General features: G+C 47.0%; 1 protein-coding gene and 2 long non-coding RNA genes across 5 annotated transcripts in view; 1 reads left to right on the forward strand and 2 right to left on the reverse strand.

Moving 5' to 3' along the window:
• The window catches only part of SH2D3C (SH2 domain containing 3C), a 74,986-nt gene extending 64,225 nt beyond the window's left edge, over window positions 1-10,761 (reverse strand). Inside the window, exons 1-2 of one of the 2 annotated variants that reach the window (XM_079961972.1) lie at window positions 10,631-10,761; window positions 4,794-6,048 (exon numbers count right to left, since the gene is read on the reverse strand). In XM_079961972.1, coding sequence (XP_079818098.1) covers window positions 4,794-6,048; window positions 10,631-10,667 — 1,292 coding nt within the window. In that variant the 5' untranslated portion in view covers window positions 10,668-10,761. Of the gene's footprint in view, window positions 1-459; window positions 876-4,793; window positions 6,049-10,630 lie in introns of those variants that run through there. The other variant, XM_079961973.1, reaches the window with a different exon arrangement.
• A 1,850-nt stretch (window positions 10,762-12,611) lies between these two features.
• On the forward strand, window positions 12,612-15,239 carry LOC307207982. The gene is made up of 3 exons (XR_013834917.1): window positions 12,612-13,440; window positions 13,903-13,979; window positions 14,810-15,239. It is a non-coding gene; the product is annotated as an uncharacterized lncRNA (long non-coding RNA).
• A 175-nt stretch (window positions 15,240-15,414) lies between these two features.
• Window positions 15,415-17,198, reverse strand: LOC307207954. Of its 2 annotated transcripts, none has more exons than XR_013834886.1 (3): window positions 17,068-17,198; window positions 16,923-16,980; window positions 15,415-15,877 (listed from the first exon to the last, which is right to left on the reverse strand). It is a non-coding gene; the product is annotated as an uncharacterized lncRNA (long non-coding RNA). The 2 variants fall into 2 exon arrangements; XR_013834887.1 differs by lacking the exon at window positions 15,415-15,877 and adding an exon at window positions 16,470-16,829.
• Window positions 17,199-24,446: the final 7,248 nt, after the last annotated feature.

Genomic DNA, 24,446 nt, shown 5'->3' on the forward strand with positions numbered 1-24,446 from the left:
ACACAGCTGGGTTGTTCTTTTGTCCAGTTCAGAGTGAAGCTGAATTGTGGGGAAATGCATCAAAATGCTGCAATTCATTTTTTTAAAATAACAAAAACAGGATAGATATGGGCTGCAACTAACATTGTGTATATACATCTTCTTGAGCCAGTGGTGGGAGCGCACTGGATGCAGGGCAAACAGGAACACACACTCAGTTGCCTATGTCACTAAGTGGGGGTGCTACGTAGCTCGGTGGCAGCCAGACCACATGCTTTGTATGCCCAATATGCCTTGAATCCCCAGCATCGCTGGGTAGGACTAGGAAAGGCCCTTTTTCTGCTAGAAATGCTGGAGGGATTTTGCGGGTCCGTGTGGACAATGACAAGTGAAAGAGGTCCATAAGGCAGCTTCCTATGTTCCTATATTCCAAGTCTGATCAACTCCCTCTTCCTTCTCAGGATGGCTGGTCTTGCTTACCTGGTGTGATATCGCCTGCCCACTTCTGTCATCGTCTGTCCTGTGCTGTTGAACCTCGATTGACCACGCAGGTTTCTCAGCCGCTCCGGTCTCTCTCTCTCGCTCTGCCGGCAGTGAACTTGTGGAAGTGTGAACAGGAGTCCCTCCCTCTTGGTCCCTGTCTCTCCTCCCCAAAGCCCATGTCCTTCCTTCCTCCCTCCCTCCCTGGAATGCAGAGCCAAGCAGAGGCCTGAGAACTGAGAGAAATTCCTCTTCATTAGCCCACTTCTGGCATCTGCTGCCTGCGTGGAGGCTTTTCCATAACATGAACCGCCTGAGAAAACAAACCTCAAACTGTCTGTCTCTCTGTATGTATATCTGAGAAAGCTGTTAGGAAGGGGCATGTTATGATAGTTTGCTGCAGGACAGGAGCGTATTAAAAAGTAATGGGTGTTGTTAGGGGGTGAGCAGGGGTCCCTGCATCTCCTGCCCCTTCCTACCCTTTTTAAACACACACACACACACACACACACACACACACACACACAAACTTTGCACAGTTAAATTTAAGCCTGTGCAATTAAAATATATCAAAGCACTCTGGCATAACTAGGGATGCAAGAAGGCATAAATTTCCATTCATATTTGCTGCACATGCCATTGTTTCTGTTTCTGCTGCAGTTTGACTTCTGACAACAACAAAAAGCTACGTTATTCGTCTCTCTGCTCACTATGGTGAAATTTTATATAATTGATTGCATAATTAACTATGTTATAACTACATTATTCCACACTATTCATTTCACTGCAAAGGAAACATAATGCAAATGGGGGAGTAATTAAGGGGCATATCATTATGATGACAGAAAACAGTGACTATGAATCATGTTCACTGGACTACTTTTCTTCCAGACATGGGTCAAATAAGCAAACACCAATGCCCACTCCTTTTTCTGTCAATATCCCCTGACGACCCTATCCATGATAAATCAATCTTTTTTAAAAAAACCCCCAGAAAAAACAAAAACTTTTTCTGGTTATGAATGGGATGGGGAAATGAACTCAAAATGCTGGATAATAATTGATTGGTGGGGAGGCATACAATCAGGAAAAATTACCATAATCTTACTCCTCCTCAAATTTATTACCTCCCTTCACCTGCTGGTCCCAGGGAAGGTTACAACAACTTAAAATTTAAAATTAAAAACAATTAAAACATAATTACAATTACAGGAATAGGGCAGTCCCTGAAAATGCACATCTCAGATCTAAACACCAGGGTAAAGAGGTGCGTGTTCAGTATTCACGGGAAGCTGTATTGTTAAGAAGACAGTCACATCTCTCACACCGGGAATTCCATCTAACCCCCGACTTCCAAGGGAGGTGGACCTACCAAGGGGGTTCCCTCTGTTGATCTTAAAACCTGGGAGAAACTGCAGGGAAGGAGGCAGTCTTTCAGGTATTTGGGGCCTTAGTCATTTAAGGCTTTAAGCACTAACAGAAGCACCTTAAATTGGGCATGGAACTCAGTTGGTAGTCAATGCCGCTGTTTTAGAACAGGGTTCTATGGGTTCTAAGGGCAACTCAAGCCAATAATCTAGCCCAGAGGTCAGCAAACTTACCGCGCCTTGGGCCAGTGTCTCCAGCGCCAATTGCGTGGAGGGCGGGGGATCGCGTGCCCATACGCGTGCGCACACACTATTTCCGGCGCACTTCCAGGTCGGAGGAGCACCAGAAATAGCTTGTGTGCATGAGCCTCCTCCAACCTGGATGTGCACCGGAAATAACACCTGCGCATGTGCAAATAACGCATGTGCATGTGCACAAGCTATTTCCGGTGCTCCTCCAACCTGGAAGTGGGCAGCCATGCAGTGCAGCACCAGTAAGAGAGGGCGGGTGGCAAGGGTCGCTGTGGGCCAGTTAAACGAATCCCTTGGGCTTTATCCGGCCTGCGGGCCTTAGTTTGGGGACCCCTGATCTAGCCACTGCATTTTAATCCAGTTGAATCCTTCTGCATGAAGGATAGCCCCATGCAGAGTGCACTGCAACAATCCAATCTGAAAGTTACTAGAGCATGGAGCACTGAATGCTTGATGAGGTGCAGACATTGTGTGACCTCTGCACAAACCTTGTGCAAAATGAATACGCACAAAGCACATACCACGAAGGAGTCTGGACACACCATTGTCACACGCCTGCCTCTTACAGTCAGTTATGTAGAAAATAAGAACCATCCAGAAATCACACGGAATAAGCATGGCCCCTGAATCTGCAGTGAACAACATTTGCGATTCCCGATTCATGATAAGTATTACCGCAACACTCACAACTCTGGCTTCAGGATGCACGGTCCATATTTGTCTCATGATCTGACATCTGGGCATGAATGATAAGAAATCCACATTCTACACACTACCAAAAATATTATCTCTGTTGTTTTACACACCACCACAGAATCTGTTTTGATGAAGGGCAGTTTGAAATAAAGAAAAGCCAGCCCTGATGTTAACTCTGTTTCCATCATGTAGGGACCAAGTCAAGAATACCAAGTCACAGCATTGGTCTGCCCAGTTTAGCACTGTCAACCCTGATTGCCAGCAGTAATCCAGGGTTTCAGCTGGGGCCTCTCCCAGCCCTGAGTCAGGGATTGAACCTGACAGCTTTTGCAGGCAAAGCATGTTCTCTGCTACTGAGCTATGTTCTTACCCATCTTTTATGAGCATATTCATCTACACCCAGAGCCGTCTTCCCCACTGGTGTTAATGGTTCGTTGCGCCAGGGCACCGGCCTCTTGGGGCGCCCTAGCGAGTGGGGGAGCTGCGCGGCTTTGCCAGCAGCCTCCCCTTTCCCTGCACACCCGCCAGCTGCGCCCTGCCAACTATATGGCTCGCGAGCGTGCAGCTTCCTTCCCAAGCCTCCGCAGGAAGAGAGCACCACGGCGCCGGATATGCTTAAGACTGCTCTGCCTATACCAGTCAATTCTCACACAGTTCCTCCAAATATATGCCACTGGTATCTGGAGTGATTGGCTCCTAATCAGTACCTTTCCCCCAATTTTATATTCTGCTTCCAGTTTATGCCACTTAGTTCCAGAGCAAGCTAAGCCACTAAACGGATTGAGGGGGCTGCCACAGGCAGCTGAAACCCCCAGGGCGGTGCCCCCCCAACCCCAACCCCACCTGCACCAACACCGGTGCAGAAGTGGCTCCAGTATTGGTTGAAATATTTTAGAGTGCTCAGGATTTCTTGCAATTTCGGTGAGATTTTGCCGAAATTTGGTGCCACTGTGCCGCTTCTCCACTAGTGACAAATGTGCATGTATGGGCAGGGGACCCATTCCCTCGGTTTTTATAATAAAAGAGGTTTGGGTGTCTCCTCCCCAATCACCTCCTGACCCCTGAGGCAGTTTTCCAATATCAGAGCTGGCCTGAAAGGAAAACGTCTGAGGTGATGGATGGGAAGGGAAGGAAGGTGGGAAAGAGGTTCAGCTTTCCTCACCTGTGCCCACTTTTGAGAAGAAAAAAATGCTGCCACCCCATGCTTTAAACATGTACAGTCATACCTCATGTTACGTTTGCTTCATTTTATGTTTTTTCAGGTTGCATCCCATGGCGACCCGGAAGTACCAGAAAGGGTTACTTCCGGGTTTCGCTGCTCGCACATGCGCAGACATGCAAAATGCCATCACGCGCATGTGCAGAAGCGGCAAATCGCAACCCGCGCGTGTGCAGACGCACTGCTGCGGGTTGCGTTCCGTTCATGTTGTGAACGGGCCTCCGGAACGGATCCTGTTTGCAACCAGAGGTACCACTGTACAGGACAAAAACTGTAACAACAAACATGGCAGCTCCCATCTTAAGTAATATTCTGTCCTTGAGAACAGCAAAGGAGTGAACTGAATGCACCACAGACCTACAAGAACTGAACTACAGCATTCAAAAACACAGCATGCAAAGAAGGTGTGCCATTGTGGATACACACGCCAATATCTAATCTACTGCATCCTGATATTGTAACAGTGCCCACTTCAAAAGCCAGGAAAAAGATCTGCAAAAAATAGGCCCCTTCCCTATTATCTGAGTGTATGATGAGCTTTCAAACAGCACTTTCTGCCTTTGGAGGTTACCTGCCTCTGTTTTGCCCCACAACAGGTAGTGCCCCTAGGTGTTTTTGGCCTATGACTCCCACAATCCTGTTATTGGCCATGCTGGCTGGGGCTGATGAGAGACAGAAGCCAGTCACATGTGGAAGGAGCCACTCTGGCAAGAGAAATACAACCTGAGTGCTGCAGCGTTCACACCAACGCTGTTCCTTGAATGCAATTCTTCAGCCACAGATTATTTCTCTTGTCTTACCTCTTGTCTAAGTGTTCTTGAAGGGCTTCCTCTCCAGGCGCTCGCCCTCCAGACAGGATAGGTTCTTTGGGAGCTTCCATATTGGCAGCTTTTCGAGGGACCTGAACAGAATCCTGCTCACACCTCACTGATTCCTCTTTGGGCTGCCTCCTTGACCACCCAGAGTTGGCTCTTGGCAAGGTCCCCATGTGGCTGTACATATCGCCTGAGCAGGCATACGGGGATGGGCTCTTTGGCATAGTATTCAAGTCATCCCGCACAGTTTCAGAGCTGAGCTTCCTGGGCACATGGGGAGAGTCCTGCTTGTTCGTCTTCGTCTTCTCTTTGGGTCCCTCAGGAGTCTGCCTGGGCTCCGGAAGAGAGTCTGAGGTGTTGATCGCGACAGCCTGCCTCATGGTTTGGGAGCAGGCCTGGCTGTGTTTGGGTTCAGATGGGGGCATTTTTGCTTTCTGCTCTGTGTCCACAGCTATCATAGGAGCATCATTTATGGGAGAAGGTGCCACAGCTATCAAGCTGGGCCCTGGGGCGGTGGTTGGCTCAGCCTCCTGAGGGGCCCCCTTGCCTTTGGCCTTTTCCCTCAACTTTCCAGAATTGCTTCGTGGAATGGTCCCCACGTGGCTGGACATATCGCATGAGCGGGCATGTGGTGATGGGCTTTTGGGTGCAGGATTCAAGTCATCCTGCGCTCTCTTGGAGGATGACTTCCCAGGCACCTGAAGAAAGTCCTCCTTTCTCCTCACTGTTTCCTTTGGGAGTCCTGCAGCAGAAGCTTGCTTGTGCTCTGGAAAAGAGCTTGAGGAGTTGATCATGGTGGTGGGCCTCACATATTGGGTGTGGGCCAGACTGTGGTCGGCTTTGGATGGAGGCAATTTCTGCTTCTGCTTTGCTTCCTTAGCTACGAAAGGAGAGTTTCTGTGGGGAACAGGTGCCAGGCCAATGTGTGACCCTGCATCTTGATCCTTCTCCTTGGGCGTGCCTTTGTCTTTAGCCTTAGCCTTCGACTTCCTGGAGCTGCCCCTTGGCATAGTCCCCATGTGGCTGTACATGTCGCATGACCGAGCGTATGGGGACGGACTTTTGGGAACAGTATTCAAGTCATCCTGCGTGCTTTCAATGGTGGTTGCTAAGAAGCCATTTGAGGACAGGAGCCCCCCTCCAGGGGCCTGTGGAGTGCTGGGAGCAACAGAGACACGCCGCAAGGTGAACGTCCGTGGAATGCTACTCAAGCTCCCAAATCCTTTAAACCTAAATAATTCTGGGAGAAAGCAAAACAAGGAGACGGTTGGTGGTTTTGAGAGGGCACATTCCGTAAGATTCTGTACAGTGGTACCTCGGGTTAAGTACTTAATTCATTCTGGAGGTCTGTTCTTAACCTGAAACTGCTCTTAACCTGAAGCACCACTTTAGCTAATGGGGCCTCCCGCTGCTGCTGCGCTGCCAGAGCACAATTTCTGTTCTCATCCTGAAGCAAAGTTCTTAACCTGAAGCACTATTTCCGCGTTAGCGGAGTCTGTAACCTGAAGCGTATGTAACCTGAGGTACCACTGTATTAGTTGGTGCCAATGAGAATATCAAACTAGGATTGAGGTTTGGAAGACCCACATTCAAAGTTCCCTAGGTCACCTTGGACCAGATTAGAACCTGGGAGACCAGGGTCCATGTCATAGCAATGTAGGAAGCAAATGACACAGGAAACGGCCTTATACTGAGTCAGACCATTGGGGTTTGTCTAGGTCAGTATTGTCTACACTGACTGTCAGCAGCTCCCCAGGGTTTAAGGAAGGGGCAGAGGTGGCCCAGCCATTTGGCAGGGTGAGGCAGCCCCCCAAACACGGGCACAGCCAGGATTAGGGGGATGTTAGGGAAGCAGGCTTTATGTTAGGGGGGCAGAGCCAAATTATTTTTTACCGAAATAAGTATTTTTATTTATTTACTTGATTTAGGAAGGCAGTTGCCCTCCTAGCTATGCCCATGCCCCCAGGTGGCATTCCTGTGGCCTTCCCCACCACTGCCATCACTGGCAGGGAAGCACCACTGCCACTGGCTCCTATTCTGGGTGAGATTTGGGTGCGATCTTGCCTGAATTTGGTGCCGCCCAGCGGGGCGCAAGGTGGTGGCAGTGGCTGGGACTTCCTGTTTCGCCTCAAGCAGTGAAACGGGCCCCACCGCTCTGAGTTGTATCCAAGTAAGCCCCACTCAGAGTAGGCCTACCGAAATCAATTAAGTTAGCCATAGCCATTGATTTCAGCACATCTGCTCTTGAGACCAGTAGGATCCTCCCCATAACATTGGTTAACATTTTAATAAAAAAAAAAAATACTAACACTTGTATTGTTTTAACGCAATGTGGAATATTGGGTGAACTTGGACCAGTTGTTATCGTTCAGCCTAACTTACATCACAGGGTTGTTATGAGGATTACAATTATAATTATAATTTATTATTTATACCCCGCCCATCTGGCTGGGTTTTCCCAGCCACTCTGGGCGGCTTCCAATGGAACACTAAAATACAATAACATTAATAAACATTAAAAGCTTCCCTAAACAGAGCTGCCTTCAGATGTCTTCTTAAAGTCTGGTAGTTGTTGTTCTCTTTGACATCTGGTGGGAGTGCGTTCCACAGGGCAAGTGCCACTACCAAGAAGGCCCTCTACCTGGTTCCCTGTAACCTGGCTTCTTGCAGTGAGGGAACTGCCAGAAGGCAGTTGAGCTCTTGGGAAGAAAGGTAGGATATGAAAATAAAGCAACGTTTGGGGGGTGTACAAACCACAACACAATTTCATATACTAACTCTCCCTATTTACCAGGGACAGACTGTTCATTCCTCCTAGTGAATTAGAATCCTAAAGCGGTAGAATGACTTGTGTTGTTTCTGACTGCAGGAAAGGAATCATAGAATGATAGAGTTGGAAGGGACCCTAAGGGTCATCAATTTCAACCCCCTGCAATGCAGGAATCCTGCCCAATGCCGTCCCTGGGTGGACTTGAACCAGCAGCCAGGCACACTGAACAATTGCACTACAGGAGGGTCACTCTGCCACTGATCCCCTACATTTCAAAAACCTCCCTGCAAGTAAATAATTAAACACACTCTACATTCCCGTGCTAGTTTTCTACTTATGGGGATGTGGGTTTTGGGGTTGTTTGTACAGAAACGGTAAAATAAATGTGATTCTCTTGCTGGCATGAAGTGCTTCATTCCACTCTGAACTCAGCTGGGCCTGCCACACTGGCAAGAGAGATACCAGAGTCAAGAAGCCTAAGAAGGGAGACCAAACTGGCAAGAGATGAGAGGTTGGGGGGGGGGGCGGCTGTTAAACTGGTTTGTGTCGGGTGGAGACACAGGCATAAACAATCCCTCAGGGAAGGCTGGGAAGAAATTTCCAGGCCAACCAGCCTCAGAAATCTATGCAAAGGGACACCTGCTGTTGCTGCCCTCCCTCGTCTCTCAGCAAAACACAAACAGCTGCGAAGGAAAAGTGTGGTTCTTGGCCCAGCTGCAAAGAACAACTGATTACATGCCGATATAGTCACAAGGAGTGACTCCTTCAGTCTCTGCAGTGATGTTCAGAGCCATCGAGTGCAGCTGCTGTGCCTCAGGGCAGGTCTTTGGTGGGGAGGTCAGCAGAAGGAGCCCCCCAGGTGCAGCAGGCCATGAAAAGATGCATACTGTCTTCTAAAAAGGGACTCCCATCCTTCCCCATAAACCATTAACTGCACCCCTAGCACTTTCCATGCTAGCTATTCCAGTAATTGCATGTTAACATCTTCCACCTCCTACCAGCTGCTGGGTGCAATCTGTACTAAGGGGATCAGCATTTCTGCAGAAACTAGTGCCCTTGGGACCACAATTCAGTGTCTTTAAAGCTTCTGCTCTGATTAGCCCCATTATTTAGTTTCTAGTCCTCAAGAAGCTCAAGAGCTTCTTGAAAGAGCAGGGCAATAAAACCTAGTAAAAACTGAAAGGGAGAGGAGGTGGATCAATTTTTGAAGGCTGAGGCTGGGCTGCAACATACTTCTTTGCTCCTACGCCTTGTGCAAGTGCACATAATCCTGCCCTTGCCGGCCCAGTACATGCCAACTTTTAAATGCCCTCCAACATTTCTCCAGTGAAAATAGCAGCATCCTATTCCATTATAATAATTTTATCATTTATATGACACCCATTAAACATGAAAAACAAATCCCTACACAGGGCTGCCATCAGATGTCTTATAAAGGTTGTATAGTTTTACTTATTTATTTGGTTTGGGGGTTGCACTATTCCATACGCCCCAACATTTCTCCAATGAAAATAGGGGGGTCCTAAGGAAAAGCGGGACATCCTGGGTCAAACCAGAACCTGGGACGGCTTCTGTAAACCCGGGACTGTCCCGGGAAAATAGGCGCACTCGGAGGGTCTGCTTTTATTAGTTGCAGAATGTGGGTTGCCTGGGCAAAGAAGCTTTAGGGATTTGTTGTCTGTTTATTGCAAAATCTGCACTATATCTGCTGTTTGTTCTGATGGAGTTCAAAAAACTTTAACTCCAAAAAGTAGATCACACAAAGTAGATCCCACTCCAAAAAAAAAAAAAAAAAAAATGAAAGGCACTGAAAGTAGCATACAGCACACAGGAACCTGCTGTGGAGTTTTGTCTCAATGAGGTCCAATGGACTGAGATGCCTTCATCCAGGGCATGGGTAGATAATATCTGAGCTGTAGCGTGTGCTGCTGTCTAAGAGTGTCATGGATGCATTGTCCGCCCCGCCCCACCGGACGTAATGTGGAGACTGTCAGCTGTGTGTGGTGGTACATCTAGACCACTGTAAGAAAACAAGCGACAGCTCATATATTATCTACCCACTTCCTAGATGAAAGCATCAGACCCCTGTGCATCGTCTCTTGAGCTAGCAGCTGACACCTGCTCATGTCAAATACAATGAGTTCGCTCGAGTTACATTTGCAATAGCCCCAAAACAGTATGGGCTCACCTCTCACAGAAGGACTACAGCTCAGCAGCAGAGCAAAAGTGTTGCATGCAAAAGGTCCCCCGTTCAATCTCCAGCATTTTCAGGTGGAGCCAATAAATCTCCTTCTCTCTCTAAAACCCTGGGCAGCCACTGCCAGTCAGGGAAGACAACACTAGTCTACTAGACTGGCTCTGGTTTGATTTGGTATAAAGCAGCCTTCCTTTGTTCATATTTACATCAGCCCTGATGAGGACTGGAACCTTAATGAGTGCAACTCAGTGACAGAGCACCTGTGTTGCCAGCAGAAATTGCGAGGTTCAGTCCCTGAGCCTCATCTGAAAACCTGGAGAGCCTCCGTAAGTCAGTGTAGACCAGGTGCTGTCCAGATGTTCCTGGACTCCAGACCTTATCACCCCCAGTAGGAAAGGGATGATGGGAGCCATAAGCAGCCGAATTTAGAAGGTGCCACACGGGACACTCATGGTGTAGGCAAGGCTGAACTAGATGGACCAGTGGTCAGGCTCCGTATAAAGCAGATTCCTACGTTCATGCAGCCTTTTCTTGTTTCAGAGCCCCTTTTCAGGAGTCCTGTGCCTTTAAACAGGTGAAAATGCAACAGGTGCAGCAAGTGTTTCCAGGATGGGTGAAAACTTCTCCTGTTGATTTCCATATGCCACGCACTGGTTTTCAAAAGCACAGGAGCCCTATTGGTGGGTGGGGGGAAATTGGCAACTTAGCCACCACACAGGTTTGGGGAGAAGCGACCCCTACACACCTCCTGCACAACCCCTCTTTCCTGATGTCTTTTGCAGGCTTAGCCTCCAAGGCAGTCAGATTTAAGCAAGCATCAGAGTCCAAGCCTGTGCTGCTCTGACAGCTACTTACTTTTAAAGCCTCCTCCTTTCTTCTGGCTTTCAGCCATCTTTCAGGTTCTTCTTCTGACAGGGTTCTGTTAGAAGGAGAAGTGTGCAAAAAGTTGTAAACGCTCATCAAGCTTTCCCTTCCGCACTGAGCCTCCCTTCCTTTCCCACACCCTCCCCTACTTCTCTTGCTTTCTATTTTGCTCACATTTCCTCTGGCATTGCACAACACCCGCCTACACAGACACACAGAAACACACACACAGAGGGGCCTATTCAGCATCTTTTCCTCACCTCCTTTTTTTTCAGCTGCACAGAACAAAACCCTGCACTTGTGACTTTCAAAAGCATTTGTTTCACATGCAAAGATCTCAGACTCAGTCCTCAGCATCTCCAGGCAGGTTGCAGAGACGCTGCCTAATGATGATGATGATGATGATGATGATTATTATTATTATTATTTATACCCCACCCATCTGGCTGGGCTTACCCAGCCACTCTGGGCGGCTTCCAACAAAATATTAAAATATACTAATGCATCAAGCATTAAAAGCTTCCCTAAATAGGGCTGCCTTCAGATGTCTTCTTAAAGTCTGGTAGTTGTTGTTCTCTTTGACATCTGGTGGGAGGGCGTTCCACAGGGCGGGCGCCACTACCAAGAAGGCCCTCTGCCTGGTTCACGGTAACATGGCTTCTCACAGGGAGGGAACCGCCAGAAGTCCCTCGGCGTTGGACCTCAGTGTCCGTGTAGAAGGATGGGGGTGGAGACGCTCCTTCAGATATACTGGACCGAGGCCGTTTAGGGCTTTAAAGGTCAGCACCAACACTTTGAATTGTGCTTGGAAATGTACTGGGAGCCAATGTAGGTCTTTCAGGATCGGTGTTATATGGTCTTGGCGGCCGCTCCCAGTTACCAGTCTAGCTGCCGCATTCTGATACCCTGTATAGCTGCTGCCAGTCCAGGCCGGAGAACTTAGAATCAACACTGTAGAGTTGGAAAAGATCCAGAGGGTCATCTGTTTCATGCCCCTACAATGCAGGAATAACAGTTAGCAAATCCCTGACAGTTGGCCATCCAACCTTTGTTTAAAAACCTAAAATGAAGAAGAGCCCACCACCTTCTGAGGTAGTCCATTCCACTGCCCAACAGCTGTTACTGTCAGAAAATTCTTCCTAATGTTTAGTCAGAATCTCCCCTCTTGTCATTTGAACCCATTGGTTTGGGTTCTCCCCTCTGGAGGAGAAAGCAAGCTTGCTCCGTCCTTCAAGTGCCAGCCTTTCTGCTTTTTCCCCTCAACGCTGGTAGATGTAAAAGGAACTAGACCCAAACATGAATGGAATCCCAACATTACAGGATTATAGCTTTTATCTCTGTGATGATTCCAACTGTCATCAGCTCAGCTGTGTGAGAGGACAACTGCATGGCAGGAGTTATAAAGGAAACTGCCTTATGCCAAGTCAGAACGCTGGTGCATGTACCTCAATATTGTCCACTCTGACTGGCAGCAGCTCTCAAAGGTTTCATAATAACATCAGAAGCGCCTGTTGGATCAGGCCAGTGGTCCACCTAGTCTAGCATCTTGTTCTCGCAGTGGCTGAACAATTGCCTGTAGGAAACCAGCAAGGAGGATTTGAGCGCAAGCGCCTTCTCTCTTCCCTCTTGTGGTCTCCAGCAACTGGTATTCAGAAGCGCTGCTGCCTCCAACTGTGGAAGCAGAGCAAAACCACAACTGCCCCTGAGGCAAGAGGGTAACTCCTTCAAGTCCCCTCCTATGGGGATTCTAACTGCTGTCAAGACTCAGGCTCCATCATGGCAGGAGCTGGCCTCTCTTCCTGGAGCTGGCCTCTCTAGCTGGATCTGATCAGCTGTGGAGGTGGGTGGGTGGGGGCAGAGAGGATGCTTGTGTGGGGAGGGACTGTTCAGGAACAAGGCAGCCAGAGCCACTGGCATGGGTTGCAACTTTAAAGACTGTAAACAGTGCCGGATTAAGTACAGTATAGGCTAAGTAGGCTGAGGCCTAGGGCCTCTAAATCTAGGGGGCCTCCCCAGCCCACCTGCCCCCCAGCAGGCAGCCTCCCCTCTTCCAAAATTGCAAACCCAAGACTTCACGCAAGGGCAGGGCAACTCAGGCCCAGCAACTATAAGACTCAGAGCCAGCCAGTGGGGCCCAATTTGAACTCTGCGGCCCAACTTAAAAAAATAATAATTGTGGGGCCCCAGTTCAAAGCCCAAGTCTGCAGAATCTTAGAGATATAAATAAAATCCATCTAGATTGCCCTGGTGCAGGGGGGGGGCCCTTAGGAGCGGCCTGCAGGGCCCAGTTTGGCCCCATTGCTCCAATTGCCTTCAGGCCAGCCCTGATGAGACTGTGCAGGGGTTGAACTGACAAGTCCTGCCCCTTTAGGTCCCTGGTGCCACTATTCAGAGTACAAACTCCAGGACTCCAGAGCCAGCAGGCCCAGAGTCAACAGCCAGGTGCACAGCCTTCCCCAGCTCAAGGGTCAGGTCTGTAGTGGTCAGTGGGAGAGTCGGAGCGAGGGGCCGGCTGGGGCAGATAGACCAGGCAAGCAAGCTCTGCCAAGTCCCTTCCATTCCTTCCCTCCTCCTTGGCTTGAACAGAGCAAGGCAAGCACATGTGACTGCCACTGGCCTCACCCCTCCCAGGCAAGGAAGTCTATCTTTCACGCTGCACAGAGCCCTTTCGGTGCCTGCAGCATGCACTGCAGATTGCCCACAGGCAGAAAGAAGCCTTGGGGATCAGGGAAGGGAGCAGTGGGAAGGGATCCTCGGAGGGATCCAGAACTACCTGTAGAAGGCAGGAGGCCAGGCTGCAGGTTGGTAACTGGACCTCATCCCAAGGGAAAATAAGTATAGGGATCAGTTCAGGGACAGAGGAACTGTGTTTTTTGTCTTATTTTATTTCTGCCAGGTGGTGTTTTCCTTTCTGTGTTTGGTTTAAAGTGCCTTTTTGTGTTTAAAATCCTGTTACTTGTAAATAGTCAATAAAATCTTTATTCTTTGTTTAAAAGCCTAGCCTGGTGCTCTGACCACAGAGTCTCCCCCATTCTGTCCACTACCAGTGCCTTAAGAAGGGTCCTGGGAGGGGAAAAGCCCAAAAATGTGCAGGTGCCAACCCTCCAGGAGAAACCCAAAGGGGTTTTCATCTCTAAACCCCAGGAGTCAACCAGAAGGGTCTCAAGAAAGGCATAGGGAAGTCAGTGAGTGGTGGCAGCTACTGAAGAGTGATAGAAGCCCACCAAGTTTATCCAGTTGATTTTTTTTTTTTAAATTTTTAGATTCTAACCTGAGCAAGAGTAAAAGATTTGAAAGTGGTGCTAGCAAGGGCAAGAGATATAGACTCAAAAATGCTATGGTGGTGTCAGGGGCTCAGGAGCAGAGGCACAGGGGAGAGAGGAAATGGAGAGCGGAGGGGAAGAATCGGAGGGCAGCGTAGGGGAGTATGAAAGTGGCCCGAGAGATTCCATGAGCTTCTCCAGCGATTCAGAAGATTCCCAGAGGGGGGCGCCTATGGCCAGGGCAAGGGGGGTCCCAGGGGGGACACACCAGAAGCAAGGGGCCAGCGGGGACTCCCAAAGCAGCAGCGGGAGATCGGGACCAGCTCCTCCACCAGAGCGTAGTGGGGGGGAAGAGTCCCATGTATCAGGGCCAGCTTCTCCTCCAGCAGGGAGAGAAGATGAATCAGGGCTGGCCACGCCTCTATCGCAGAGTGAGGGAACGGAGGGGAGGTCAGGTCCAGCTAGCCTCTCCGAAGGGGGAAGCAGTGACAGGAGCAGTGTAACGGTCAGAAGGAAGGTTGCCGGCTGGGCGCGCGCGCCAAGTTCAAATCTACAGGCGCGCGGCACAGCAGGAAACCCGGATTGGGAACCAGGTCCTAAAGCCCGCCGGAGGGAGGGGGAAGACTCAGGGGACTCAGCGTCAGAAGAGTCTAGAAAGGGCAAGACCCCAGCGGACAGGCGGACCCAGAGGAGGAAAGAGCAAAGGAAGAGGTGGAGCAAGGCTAGAGTCTTAAACTGGTGTCTGGGGGGAGGAGATTCAGACGGAGCTTCAGCGGTCTAGAGTTTAAGACGTAGAGCTGCGCGCCGCGGCTTTGAAATCGAAACTGCACTTCAATAAAGACTTTTATATATAACAACGGACTGGCGTTGGTCCTTTGTGAGGTGGGACCTCGGGCAGCTCTGACAGGTGGTGAAGACCAATCACTGCTTTTGTGCATCAACCACCCATTGAAGCAACAAGAGCCAACAGTAAAGCTATCTAGCCTGAGCCAAGTACTAGCATGCAACCAGAAAAAACCTCCCTGAAAGACTTAGCTGGATATATATTACCTTGAGTAATATCCCCATGTATGACTTATCTCGTGGGTAGGCAAACTAAGGCCCAGGGACTGGATCCGGCCCAATCGACTTCTCAATCCGGCCCGCGGGCAGTCCAGGAATGAGCGTGTTTTTACATGAGTAGAATGTGTCCTTTTATTTAAAATGCATCTCTGGGTTATTTGTGGGGCATAGGAATTCATTTTTTTGTTTGTTTTTTTCAAAATATAGTCTGGCCTCCCACAAGGTCTGAGGGACAGTGGACCAGCCCCCTGCTGAAAAAGTTTGCTGACCCCTGACTTAGCTGGATATATTATATTACCTTGAGTATGACTGAAGTGTTAGTTCACCCTATAATTCTACATGGGAATATTATACAGTGGTACCTCTGGTTACATACTTAATTTGTTCCGGAGGTCCGTTCTTAACCTGAAACCGATCTTAACCTGAAGCATCACTTTAGCTAATGGGGCCTCCTCCTGCTGCCGTGCCGCCAGAGCACAATTTCTGTTCTCATCCTGAAGCAAAGTTCTTAACCTGAGGTACTATTTCTGGGTTAGCGGAGTCTGTAACCTGAAGCGTCTGTAACCTAAAGCATCTGTAACCCGAGGTACCACTGTACATCTCACTGTAGTGGGGAAGACTGTGGCCTGTGCGTTTGTGCTTAGTCTGCTGCCAAGGTGATATCTGTTGATGGGCAACTTCAGTGCCCCTGCTCTTCCTTCTGTATCAACCAGACCTGAAATGCACAGCCATTCAAATAGAGGACACCTTCATACAGAGAATGGTCCACATCCTCTGATAGCCCTGAAAACTGACAACTGTCTTCTGTAAAATAGGACACCTGAGCATCTTATATTTGCTGTTCTTCTTCTGCTGATGAGTGAGCGTGATGCCATTTCTCTTTCATCCCGGCCTTTTCCACATTCTGAATAATCTAAATAGGATCCATTTGTTTGTATATTTAGGTTACTTCCTAAACAAACAATGCAAATTAAGAGACAGTCTTTATATATGATAAATATTTTGTTCCCTGTGGCTGGGAGTGCTAGGATGAGAAGCATCCATGTAATCCACCTTGTCTTAGACACACACCAGTGATATATCAGGGGAGCACCTTGCTTGATTTAGTTTTTTTGGGGGGAGAGATAGATAAAGAGAAAGAGAGATAGAGAGAGAGGTTGCATTGGAAGTAAGCAAGGGCACCGCAGGGACTTGAACCCTGTCCTGGAAACCAGGAGTGCCAACCACCAGCGCCTTTTGCTTTTTTTTTCTTTTGCTTTTTTGGGCAATGCAACAAGGTGAAAAGCAAAACCTGAGTGAACACTCTGAATACTGAATGTTCTCTCAGGAAAAAGAAAACCATTAAGAGTTATGAAGTTGCAGACAGTACACAATCGAAGTTTTATCCCTTGCCAAGCAAGGGATGTTCTTTTTTATTTTTATTATTATTTATTCATTTTACAATACAAGAATATAAAAACACGTAACACAATTTTTCACAAATACATTTTTTGGAGTGCCCTCAGCTCCTCTGCAAATCCTCCGTTTTAATCCTTCTTCCGCATTTCTTAATCTATTATTGCCTTTTATTAAAAGCCTCCTCCCTCTTATTCCCTTTTTTACAATATTTCTAATATTATTTTCACAGAGCCTCTTGCAAACCTACAAACGTTAATTGTTCATCGCAAATACTTTTCAAATAGTCTACAAATTTACTCCAGTCTTCAGTGAACCTGTGGTCTCGTAGGTCTCAGATCTTTCCTCTTAATTTATCAAGTTCTGTGTATTCCATTAACTTCATTCTCCATTCTTCCATCAACAGTAATTCTTCTTGTTTCCATTTTTGGGCTAGCAGTATTCTTGCCAGCCAAGCAAGGGATATTCACCTAGTTGTGTTTAAGTCGCAGAGTGCCATTTTGACTGCCATTAATTTTCAGGGCAGAACACAGAGAGAGGCTGGTTCCAGTCTTGAAAGTCACCTTTTTGTTTGTCCCTCTGAAGTGTGAATTCATGGGCCTGGAAGTTCCTTCTGCTGGTCTGTGAAAAGCAATCTGGACTCATTAGCTTGTCGCCAGCCCATTCCCACCAATTCCAGAGAAATGGAACACAGCTGTTCTTACCAACCTGACTTCTGCTGGAGGAGTTGGCTTCCCCTGAGTGTGGTGGGCTCTGGGACAGAACTGTGAAGAGATCAAGCGAATGGAAATGTAGAGGCCAGCACAAAAGGATTGTACTGAAAAAGATCACTAAATTGTTGTGTGAACTTCACTTGTTTGCAAAATTCTATTTCTTGTGTCACTGAGGTGCACCTGGAAGAGACTAGGGTCTTCAGCAGCCCTCCCCTCCAGACAAAGGAGAAAAAAACAACAGGTTAACTAAAGCAGTGCAGTCAAGACACAGGTATTTCTCAATCCTATGCTGCAGATGTTCACTTGATGTATCAAGAGCTCTGACACTGCCTCACAGTGGTACCTCGGGTTAAGTACTTAATTCGTTCTGGAGGTGCGTTCTTAACCTGAAACTGTTCTTAACCTGAAGCACAACTTTAGTTAATGGGGCCTCCTGCTGCCACCGTGCCGCCACTGCACAATTTCTGTTCTCATCCTGAAGCAAAGTTCTTAACCCGAGGTACTATTTCTGGGTTAGCGGAGTCTGTAACCTGAAGTGTCTGTAACCTGAAGCATATGTAACCCGAGGTACCACTGTCAATTGAGCAGATCTGCTTCAGGCACAGGTAGCTCTGTGAGGTCTGTAAAAAAAAAGAGCTGTAACAGAGCAAGGATGGCTGTCCCACCAAAAGATGTACCTTATTGTGTGGTGATGGCACAGGAAAGGGCCTCCCTTGCAGCGGTGTCCCAACAAGAGAAGTCCCTCCAGGTAGAAGCACAGAGAGTGACTGCATTAGGCTTTCGAGTTCGCAGCTCTTCTGAAAAAGTGATTGAATAACCAACATTGCTCAATACAAGCTCTTTGGAATATTTAGTTTGCATATTTGATGTATTATTCCATTTGGAGCCTACCTTTTCTCTAACGGGATCAGGGTGCTTGAATGGTTCCCCTCACTGCAACCTGAAAGAATCTTTGTACAAAGAGTTGCAGGCATAACACAGCACATATTTTCTCCTCGGCCAAGCACAAGATACTCACCTAGTCGACCTTCAGCCAGAAGACACACAACTGTATTGCTGGTATAATTACAAGAGAGCACTTAGAGATTAAAGGTAAAGGTAAAGGGACCCTTGACCATTAGGTCCAGTCGTGACCGACTCTGGGGTTGCGGTGCTCATCTCGCTTTATTGGCTGAGGCAGCTGGCGTACAGCTTCCGGGTCATGTGGCCAGCATGACTAAGCCGCGTCTGGCGAACCAGAGCAGCGCACGGAAACGCTGTTTACCTTCCCGCCAGAGCGGTACCTATTTATCTACTTGCACTTGACGTGCTTTCGAACTGCTAGGTTGGCAGGAGCAGGGACCGAGCAATGGGAGCTCACCCTGTCACGGGGATTTGAACCACTGACCTTCTGATTGGCAAGTCCTAGGCTCTGTGGCTTACCCACAGAGCCACCCGCGTCCCACTTAGAGATTACTTGTTAGTTATTATCGCCGCCTCTGATAATACAAAAGTATTGCAGCCGAAGGTAACTAAGTGAGACGTTACAGAAAAAGGAAGAAGTTTGCTACACCAGGTTTTTTAATATATTACCTTAGGAACAGAACTACTGGCAAGAATCAAAGTTTTAGTATTTGTCAGAAACCCAACAACTATCAACCCTATCATGCAAGTTTTCACCAAAAAGCCAGTAATACAATTTTGGACAAATTAAATTTCTAATAAAGTCTCAGCATTAATGGATCGTGTTTCCCGCATTAAACAGCCCTATTTGCACCCCAGGCAAATAAAATTGGGAGCTACATGCCTCCTTTATCTACAGGATATAGGGGTACAGATCTCTATTCCAAAATGTTTCACACATGTGGGTTGTTATGATTTTGTGTGCCCCATTTGGTCATTAGTGGAACAATCAGCCACCCTCTTATTTACCAGTGAAAATGGTCAGTCAGGATTTCTAAGCTTTCAATAACTTCTCAGTCAATTCAGCCTTATCTTGTGTGCCCCACATTACCCCTCTGGTCGTTAGTGGAACGTTCAGCCACCCTCTTATGGATGAGTGAAAATGGCCAGAGAGTTTCAAATATTTCAGCCTTACCATTAGCAGACAAAGTTTTCTGCCCTTTATGTACAGGAAAATATGGTCAAGGCTCATTCCTACTAATTATGAATTTGTAGGTGTTTAAACGTTTGCTGGACTTTAGCATGTTTGAAGTTTTGCTTACAAATGGCTGACAAAATGGTAAGGTAAAGGTAAAGGTACCCCTGCCCGTACGGGCCAGTCTTGACAGACTCTGGGGTTGTGCGCCCATCTCACTTAAGAGGCCAGGGGCCAGCGCTGTCCGGAGACACTTCCGGGTCACGTGGCCAGCGTGACATCGCTGCTCTGGCCAGAGCCAGAGCCAGAGCCGCACACGGAAACGCCGTTTACCTTCCCGCTGGTAAGCGGTCCCTATTTATCTACTTGCACCCGGAGGTGCTTTCGAACTGCTAGGTTGGCAGGCGCTGGGACCGAGCAGCGGGAGCGCACCCCGCCGCAGGGATTCGAACCGCCGACCTTTCGATCGGCAAGCCCTAGGCGCTGAGGCTTTAACCCACAGCGCCACCTGCGTCCCTGACAAAATGGTGGAAACCCCTAAATACCCACTCCAATCCTCGCAGACACATTTCCTTCCATACAGCCACACATTTGCAGGGTTGGAAGAGACCCTGGGGTCACCTAGTCCAACTCTCTGAAATACAAGAAACCCAGCAGCTATCTACCCATCATGCAAGTTTTCACCAAAAAGCCAGTAACACAATTTTGGTCAAATCAAATGTCTAATAAAGTCTCAGCGTTAATGGATCGTGTTTCCCACATTAAACAGCCCTATTTGAACCCCAGGCAAAGAAAATTGGGAGCTACATGCATCCTTTATCTACAGGATATAGGGGTACAGATCTCTATTCCAAAATGTTTCACAAATGTGGGTTGTTATGATTTTGCGTGCCCCATCTGGTCATTAGTGGAACGTTCAGCCACCCTCTTATTTACGAGTGAAAATGGCCAGTCAGGATTCCTAAGCTTTCAATAACTTCTCAGTCAATTCAGCCTTATCTTGTGAGCCCCACCACACCCATCTGGTCATTAGTGGAACGTTCAGCCACCCTCTTATGGATGAGTGAAAATGGCCAGAGAGTTTCAAATATTTGCACCCCAGGCAAAGAAAATTGGGAGCTACATGCCTCCTTTATCTACAGGATATAGGGGTACAGATCTCTATTCCAACATGTTTCACAGATGTGTGTTGTTATTATTTTGCGTGCCCCATCTGGTCATTAGTGGAACGTTCAGCCACCCTCTTATGTATGAGTGAAAATGGCCAGAGAGTTTCAAATATTTCCTCAGTCATTTCAGCCTTACCATTAGCAGACAAAGTTTTCTGCCCTTTATGTACAGGAAGATATGGTCAAGGCTCATTCTTACTAATTATGAATTTGTATGTGCTTAAACTTCTCAGTCAATTCAGCCTTATCTTGTGAGCCCCACCACACCCCTCTGGTCATTAGTGGAACGTTCAGCCACCCTCTTATGTATGAGTGAAAATGGCCAGAGAGTTTCAAATATCTGCACCCCAGGCAAAGAAAATTGGGAGCTACATGCCTCCTTTATCTACAGGATAAAGGGGTACAGATCTCTATTCCGAAATCTTTCACTAATGTGGGTTGTTATGATTTTGCGTGCCCCATCTGGTCATTAGTGGAACTATCAGCCACCCTCTTATTTACAAGTGAAAATGGCCAGTCAGGATTCATAAGCTTTCAATAACTTCTCAGTCAATTCAGCCTTATCTTGTGAGCCCCACCACACCTATCTGGTCATTAGTGGAACGTTCAGCCACCCTCTTATGTATGAGTGAAAATGGCCAGAGAGTTTCAAATATTTCCTCAATCATTTCAGCCTTACCATTAGCAGACAAAGTTTTCTGCCTTTTATGTACAGGAAAATATGGTCAAGGCTCATTCTTACTAATTATGAATTTGTATGTGCTTAAACGTTTGCTGGACTTTAGCACGTTTGAAGTTTTGCTTACAAATGGCTGACAAAATGGTGGAAACCCCTAAATACCCACTCCAATCCTTGCAGACACATTTCCTCCCATACATCCACAGATTCGCAGGGTTGGAAGAGACCCTGGGGTCAGCTAGTCCAACTCTCTGAAATACAAGAAACCCAGCAGCTATCAACCCTATCATGCAAGTTTTCACCAAAAAGCCAGTAACACAATTTTGGTCAAATTAAATTTCTAATAAAGTCTCAGCGTTAATGGATCGTGTTTCCCGCATTAAACAGCCCTATTTGAACCCCAGGCAAGGAAAATTGGGACTACATGCCTCCTTTATCTACAGGATATAGGCGTACAGATCTCTATTCCAAAATGTTTCACAAATGTGGGTTGTTATGATTTTGCGTGCCCCATCTGGTCATTAGTGGAACGTTCAGCCACCCTCTTATTTACGAGTGAAAATGGCCAGTCAGGATTCATAAGCTTTCAACTATTTTCACAGTCAATTCAGCCTTATCTTGTGAGCCCCACATTACCCCTCTGGTCGTTAGTGGAACGTTCAGCCACCCTCTTATGTATGAGTGAAAATGGCCAGAGAGTTTCAAATATTTGTACCCCAGGCAAAGAAAATTGGGAGCTACATGCTTCCTTTATCTACAGGATATAGGGTACAGATCTCTATTCCAAAATGTTTCACAAATGTGGGTTGTTATGATTTTGTGTGCCCCATCTGGTCATTAGTGGAACGTTCAGCCACCCTCTTATTTACGAGTGAAAATGGCCAGTCAGGATTCATAAGCTTTCAATAACTTCTCAGTCATTTCAGCCTTATCTTGTGAGCCCCACCACATCCATCTTGTCATTAGTGGAACGTTCAGCCACCCTCTTATGTATGAGTGAAAATGGCCAGAGAGTTTCAAATATTTGCACCCCAGGCAAAGGAAATTGGGAGCTACATGCCTCCTTTATCTACAGGATATAGGGGTACAGATCTCTATTCCAACATGTTTCACATATGTGTGTTGTTATTATTTTGCGTGCCCCATCTGGTCATTAGTGGAACGTTCAGCCACCCTCTTATGTATGAGTGAAAATGGCCAGAGAGTTTCAAATATTTCCTCAGTCATTTCAGCCTTACCATTAGCAGACAAAGTTTTCTGCCCTTTATGTACAGGAAGATATGGTCAATGCTCATTCTTACTAATTATGAATTTGTATGTGCTTAAAGGTTTGCTGGACTTTAGCATGTTTGAAGTTTTGCTTACAAATGGCTGACAAAATGGTGGAAACCGCTAAATACCCACTCCAATCCTCGCAGACACATTTCCTTCCATACAGCCACAGATCCACAGGGTTGGAAGAGACCCTGGGGTCACCTAGTCCAACTCTCTAAAATACAGGAAACCCAGCAGCTATGCAAGTTTTCACCAAATAGCTAGTCATACCATTTTGGTCAAATCAAATTTCTAATAAAGTCTCAGCGTTAATGGATCGTGTTTCCCGCATTAAACAGCCCTATTTGAACCCCAGGCAAAGAAAATTGGGAGCTACATGCCTCCTTTATCTACAGGATAAAGGGGTACAGATCTCTATTCCAAAATGTTTCACAAATGTGGGTTGTTATGATTTTGCGTGCCCCATCTGGTCATTAGTGGAACGTTCAGCCACCCTCTTATTTACGAGTGAAAATGGCCAGTCAGGATTCATAAGCTTTCAACTATTTTCACAGTCAATTCAGCCTTATCTTGTGAGCCCCACATTACCCCTCTGGTCGTTAGTGGAACGTTCAGCCACCCTCTTATGTATGAGTGAAAATGGCCAGAGAGTTTCAAATATTTGTACCCCAGGCAAAGAAAATTGGGAGCTACATGCTTCCTTTATCTACAGGATATAGGGTACAGATCTCTATTCCAAAATGTTTCACAAATGTGGGTTGTTATGATTTTGTGTGCCCCATCTGGTCATTAGTGGAACGTTCAGCCACCCTCTTATTTACGAGTGAAAATGGCCAGTCAGGATTCATAAGCTTTCAATAACTTCTCAGTCATTTCAGCCTTATCTTGTGAGCCCCACCACATCCATCTTGTCATTAGTGGAACGTTCAGCCACCCTCTTATGTATGAGTGAAAATGGCCAGAGAGTTTCAAATATTTGCACCCCAGGCAAAGGAAATTGGGAGCTACATGCCTCCTTTATCTACAGGATATAGGGGTACAGATCTCTATTCCAACATGTTTCACATATGTGTGTTGTTATTATTTTGCGTGCCCCATCTGGTCATTAGTGGAACGTTCAGCCACCCTCTTATGTATGAGTGAAAATGGCCAGAGAGTTTCAAATATTTCCTCAGTCATTTCAGCCTTACCATTAGCAGACAAAGTTTTCTGCCCTTTATGTACAGGAAGATATGGTCAATGCTCATTCTTACTAATTATGAATTTGTATGTGCTTAAACTTCTCAGTCAATTCAGCCTTATCTTGTGAGCCCCACCACACCCCTCTGGTCATTAGTGGAACGTTCAGCCACCCTCTTATGTATGAATGAAAATGGCCAGAGAGTTTCAGATATTTGCACCCCAGGCAAAGAAAATTGGGAGCTACATGCCTCCTTTATCTACAGGATAAAGGGGTACAGATCTCTGTTCCAAAATCTTTCACTAATGTGGGTTGTTATGATTTTGCGTGCCCCATCTGGTCATTAGTGGAACGTTCAGCCACCCTCTTATTTACGAGTGAAAATGGCCAGTGAGGATTCCTAAGCTTTCAATAACTTCTCAGTCAATTCAGCCTTATCTTGTGAGCCCCATCACACCCATCTGGTCATTAGTGGAACGTTCAGCCACCCTCTTATGTATGAGTGAAAATGGCCAGAGAGTTTCAGATATTTGCACCCCAGGCAAAGAAAACTGGGAGCTACATGCCTCCTTTATCTACAGGATATAGGGGTACAGATCTCTATTCCAACATGTTTCACAAATGTAGGTTGTTATGATTTTGCGTGCCCCATCTGGTCATTAGTGGAACATTCAGCCACCCTCTTATGGATGAGTGAAAATGGCCAGAGAGTTTCAAATATTTCCTCAATCATTTCAGCCTTACCATTAGCAGACAAAGTTTTCTGCCCTTTATGTACAGGAAAATATGGTCAAGGCTCATTCTTACTAATTATGAATTTGTATGTGCTTAAAGGTTTGCTGGACTTTAGCATGTTTGAAGTTTTGCTTACAAATGGCTGACAAAATGGTGGAAACCGCTAAATACCCACTCCAATCCTCGCAGACACATTTCCTTCCATACAGCCACAGATCCACAGGGTTGGAAGAGACCCTGGGGTCACCTAGTCCAACTC

This window comes from Podarcis cretensis (assembly GCF_951804945.1).
Source record: "Podarcis cretensis genome assembly, chromosome: Z".
In the NCBI taxonomy this organism is placed as follows: domain Eukaryota; kingdom Metazoa; phylum Chordata; class Lepidosauria; order Squamata; family Lacertidae; genus Podarcis; species Podarcis cretensis.